The sequence below is a fragment of the Octodon degus genome, unplaced genomic scaffold, assembly GCF_000260255.1.
Source record: "Octodon degus isolate 3935 unplaced genomic scaffold, OctDeg1.0 scaffold00112, whole genome shotgun sequence".
NCBI classification, from domain to species: domain Eukaryota; kingdom Metazoa; phylum Chordata; class Mammalia; order Rodentia; family Octodontidae; genus Octodon; species Octodon degus.
The window spans coordinates 2,224,705-2,230,188 of NW_004524688.1; the positions used below are offsets into that span (position 1 = coordinate 2,224,705).

At 39.3% G+C, this 5,484-nt stretch overlaps 1 protein-coding gene across 1 annotated transcript in view; it reads left to right on the forward strand.

The window, feature by feature from the left end:
• The first annotated feature begins 217 nt into the window (after positions 1–217).
• Positions 218–5,484, forward strand: part of Prkn (parkin RBR E3 ubiquitin protein ligase) — a 1,575,591-nt gene continuing 1,570,324 nt past the window's right edge. The window contains exon 1 of the mRNA XM_023699288.1: positions 218–352. Coding sequence (XP_023555056.1) covers positions 346–352 — 7 coding nt within the window. The 5' untranslated portion in view covers positions 218–345. The remainder of the gene's footprint in view (positions 353–5,484) is intronic.

Sequence of the window (5,484 nt, forward strand, 5' to 3'; positions counted from 1 at the left end):
GGGGGGGGGGGGGGGGACCGTCTCTAGAGCCGCTGCACTCCTAAACCTCCCGGTTGCTAAGCGACTCGTCAACAAGGCAGGTCAGTAGCCCCGCCCCTCGTGACGTACGTTTCCTGGTCTTTTAAGCCGGAAAGAGCGGCTAGACAAAAAACTACGGACTAAAACTACGACTCCCAACAGACCACGGGATGCGGGCCATTTGCGCGTGCGCATTACGTCTCCGGGCGTGAGGGCGGGGAGGCCGAATGATTTAACCCGCGAACACCGCTGGTGGGAGGCACTTGCGGGCGCCGATGAGCGCCTAGACCCCCTTCTTGCCCAGCAGCCGCCACTTTCCCAGTGACCATGATAGGTACGTGGGTGCCTGCCAGGTACAACCTCCGCGCCGCCCCGGGTCCAGGTGTGGCAGGCGACTGCGACCTTCGAGTGCCGGCCGGTGCCCTCTGTCAGTGACAGGGCAAAAGTGTCCGCGCCGTCCTGCCCCGCGCCGCCGGCTCCGCTCCGCGGTGGACACCGGCGCAGCGTCCCGGCGCTCGTGGGTGGTGCCGGAGCCCAAGTGTGTGTTTTCAGTCGCCACCATCCCCGCCTGTAGCGTAACGGGGCTCCTACTGAAGACAACTTCTCTAGGGATTCCGGGGTGTCCCACTGCGCCCCCTGGCTCCCGCGGGGGACAGGCTGGGTCTCGCCGCGCCGCCCCCTCAGCCTTGCACGCCGTCAGTTAGAACCCTAGAACAGGGTGCGTACAGCTAGGGTCCGTTTCTCCTTCAGACTTCTCCCCTCAAGTTCTTGAAGGGGCCCTGGTTGGCTGTCATCCGTTAAGGAAAGATCCGGATCCTGTGTCTGTAGGACTCTGAGGAAAGTGAGGAAGCATTAAGCTAGTGGAAGATACCTGATGATAAGTGCTGGGGTCAAAAGAAATGTCTCCAGATTTTAATTTTTTTCTCCTTCGCGTCTCTACTTTTAAATCCCTCAGTGAAGATCAGATATAAAATGAGAAAGAATAATAGTGATGATTAAATTTCTTGCCTTTTGTACCTATATGCAGTTCTGTGTATAAAACTTTGTACGTGGTTTATTAGTGCTACAAAATGAAGTGTAAGATTAGATACAGTCCATTCTTTAGGGGTTGGTACCAAAAGTTACTTTAAATTGATAGGATAGAGTAGTATGTTTAGAAAACGTTGCTATTCGTAGTTTCATTATTACGGAGACTTGCTCTAGTTTATGGTTAGAAGGTTTGGTGAACTTGTTTGGAGATTATTCCTGTTGTCACTTAGAAGACACTTTTGATTGAAACATGCACATTTGAAGTCAGAAGTGGTTTGTCTAGCTGGAAGGTGAGAGGTGGATTTATAAGATATACATTTTATGTTCTGAAAACACTTAAATCTGTTTTGTTTATGAAAGCAGTGTTAAAACATTCTTCCCATCCTAGTCATGCCAGTTACCTGACATCATCTTGTCTTACCTTTCTAATTTTTGGTGAATGACTTGAAAGTTATCAAATTAAGAAAAAATATTAATTTTTGTAAATTGTATGAACGTTTTAGGCATAAGATATACACTTTTTGGTTTTTTTTTGGCAGTACCAGGGATTGAACTCAGGACCCTGCGCTTGCCAGGCAAGTGCTTATTCTACTGAGCTATCTCCTTGGCCCAACATATACTCTTGTAAATAGATCTGAACAGAGTATTTGAACCAAATAGAAGAGAGTTTTCAGTCTCTAATATATTGTATAGGAAAACAGTAGTCTGTATCTTAGTTTGATCATGTTTTAATTCAACTTAGTCAAGTACAGAGATTTTTTGTTTGTTTGTTTTTTAGAATGTATTTGGTTGTTGTAAGGTCTCACTATGCAACTCAGATTCATGCTGATTCATGATTCATTCAGCCTCCCCAGCACTGTGATTGCAGGCATGTGCCACTAACACCCCCCCCTCTGGCCCACTCAGCCTGTCCTAAGGGCAGGACTGGCACCCCACGGGATTGAAACGTGGTCCCTATGCTTACCTAAACTTGCCTAAGCAGGCGATTTAGTCTGCTGAGCTATTTCAATGGCCCCAAGTACAGAGATAGTTTTAAGAGAAACAAACTTATTCTAAAGCTATATAAAGATATGAATTTAAGATACAGAAATTATCACTTATTTATAAATTATTATCTAATAGATATATTAATAACAATATTGTGATGAAATACATTTAGGTTTTTTTATTTTGAGTTTTATTTAGAAATCTACTTCCAAGAAGAAAGAAGTATGATATGTGGATTATAATGAGACAGATCAATTACTGGCAAAAGCATGGAGTAAAGTGAGTTTTAAAATTATTTTTTTGGGCTGGCGAAATAGCTCAGCGGATTATAGTGCTTGCAAACAGGTGCAGGGGCCAGGGGTTTGATTCCCCAGGCCTGCCATGCCGGGCCCCACCCCTGGGGCATGCTGAGAGTGCATTTGAGACTGGGCGTGGTAGCGCAGGCCTGTAATCCCAGCTCTTGGGAAGCTGTAAACAGGCGGATCACTATAAATCCAATCTAGTAGTGAGACCCTGAACAACACCCTGTAGACCATTCCCTAAAATACAAAAATAAATAAAATAAAATTATTTTTTCTCTTATTCAAATTATTGTCTTACATATTGCACAGTATAACAATATAAATAATAAAATCCATGCTTCCCCAAGAACAGTACTTTCCATATAAAAACCCTATAAACAGTGCAGAATAGGTTGTCTCATTCAACTATTGTATTTTCCTTGCCTGTTTCTGTTGTGGTCCACTTGTTCTTACAAGTCCAAATTGCCACATTTGGATGTAGATATGTTGAGCCGTGCTCAATGGAGGTGAATGTGCAAACAGTTAAAAGGATACTCTAGAGTAGTGGGTTTTGTGTTTTGGTGACTACATTTTGAAAGTGTGAAAGAAAGACATAATAGTTTTACCCAGTGATTAGTTGGAAATCAAACTACACAGGTATGTTTAGCGATTGTTTTACTTCTGAGGATGGGAAGGGATGGTGTGGAGAATCTGGTTCGTTTCATGCCCATACTCTTCCTAATTGCCTCACCTTCCTTGATGCAAATTGTACTCTTCTACTTTCATCTAAATCTTGGCTTTAGAAGAAAATTAAAACAAAACAAAACATGTTTCCTGGCAGAATAGTAGTAAAGGGAATGACTATCAATAAAATTACCTTCCATTACTTTCTAAGAACAGTGGATTCCCTTTTTGGCACTGAGACTATTTCAAAAGTACTTGCATTTCCCACTAGGCTTATGATTGATATATTAAATGCCCTGACACAGAGAGATACCAAAACATAACTTAAGTCAGTAAAAATTTGTGCCTTTGTGAGAAGTATGGAAGACTTCAAGATAGTATAAAGTAGAAAAGCTTAAATTCAACTTAGAAAACTGTAATTCTGGCACCTTTATTAAAAGTATATTTCACCTTTTTTAAGGAAAGTCTAACACTTGTGTTTGAAGTTTAACATTTAATTTTAGTGATGATATTTGTGGGTTGTTCTGTGTGCCCTATAGATTTAGGCATTTAGGTAGTATCAACAATAAAGTAGTAAATGGATAAGCATATGATAATGCTGTCAGTAATGAAACTCAAATTCAATGTCATACTTTAGAAAGATTTTTGATTGAGTTAAAAACAAAAATTAGAACATATTTTATATTTTTTTACTTAGTATTTTTTGGAGAAATTATATATTTGTATGTATAGATCCATGATATGGTGATTTCTGCCTAGTCTATTTAATAGGCTATGTTAATTATGCAGAAGTTCTCCAGTAAATGATCATTCAGTGGGCTTAGTGCTTTTCAGTGTACAAGCTGCACAGCTATTGTGTCTTGCACAACCTGATAATGTTAATGAGGGTCCATTTTCCTCTGGTCAGCAAATGTTTTTGTTATTGTTTTCTTGTTAGATGAATAACAGTATATTTTAATTTTAAAGTGAGTTTATGATGATAAAAATTTCTTGACTCTGATTTTATTATACCTTAGGTTCAGATACCATTTCCAAGGCACGAATGCCTACTGTGTACTCTAGGTTCCAGGAATAGAAGAGGAACACAAGTGTCTTTCAGAATGTACAGACTTACTTTATTATTGACCCAGTAATCTCTGATACATTTTTAAAGCTTGTATTCAGCACATTTTAAAATATTTGACTGTATTTCTAGTTGAACATACTGTGTATGGCTACTTGCCTTGACATTTTGATAACTTTAGATGAAAGCAACTCTTAAGTACCCAAAAGCTTCTGTTTATTGTGAGGTACCGTTGTGTCACAAAATACATTCTACTAAACTTTCGCATGGAGGATTTCGTGTAGTTGTATCCGCTTCTTGTTTGGCTCTAAAGTCTCTGAAATGACCTTATACCCTTTATAATGTTGGCCCTATTTCTGAGGATTTTATTGAAACCTGCTTTTTTGTTTGAAATCAAATCATTTTTTTGCTTGAAAATGATACAGTGAAAGTACTTTGTATTAAGATATGCAAATCCATTCCTATTTCCAAAGCTTCTTTGAAAAATACACAAAAAAGAAAAAAAAAGTTATCCTTCCTTCCAAATGTTTTATATTTATGAAAATAGTTTCAATGCAAAATACTTTATTCTGCTAGCTTTCAGTTCTTTGATCAATGAAAATTGTTTCTTACCTGCTGTTTCTTCAGCCTTTAATTGTGGCCTAGTGCTTATTCAGTGTTTCTGTTTTAATTTGCATTTAATGAGCTTATTTTAAATGTTTCTTTGTATTAACTGAATAGTTTCTTTAAGTTTTGTAATATTAAAGAAAGAGACTTACTTTGAATGTTGGCTGATTTATGTTCTAGCTCACCCCTAAGCCTTATTTACTTCATCCTGTGTTAGAGAATTTTGGTTAAAAGGAATCGTATTAATAGGTCTATTTCCCTTAGTATTATGTTTCCTAATTATCTAGGATTTGTACCGAGGTAATGCGCATACCTGTTTTTCATCAAATAGAAAGTTTTCTCCTTGGATTAATGAGTATTTCAATTCACAATAATAATTCCTTTGTCAGTTCTTTATAAGTGGTGCTGGGCAGAGGTAAAAAATATATGTGCTTATATTACCTATGGATAAGGGGCACAGAAATATGCCCCCTATGACTTTAGAATTCAGCTGGGCTGATAAGACATGTTTTTGTCTTATCAGAACCACTATCTCTCCTATAGAAGCGGAGTACAATAATTAGGAATGTGTATGTGTTTTGTGCCACACATTCACAGTGGCTAATTTTGCATACTTCTGTAAGGGATAAGGAGTCTCTGAAGTTTGGGATTATCAGTATCACCCTTTTGAGATTTCCTATTATCTCTTTAGGGATGGGTCATTCTCTCCCACCCACCTAAGACCACAAAGAATAAGTGACATTCCAGGGCAAGATTGACTGCTTGATCTTTCTCCTCTCCTCTCCTCTCCTCTCCTCTCCTCTCCTCTCCTCTCCT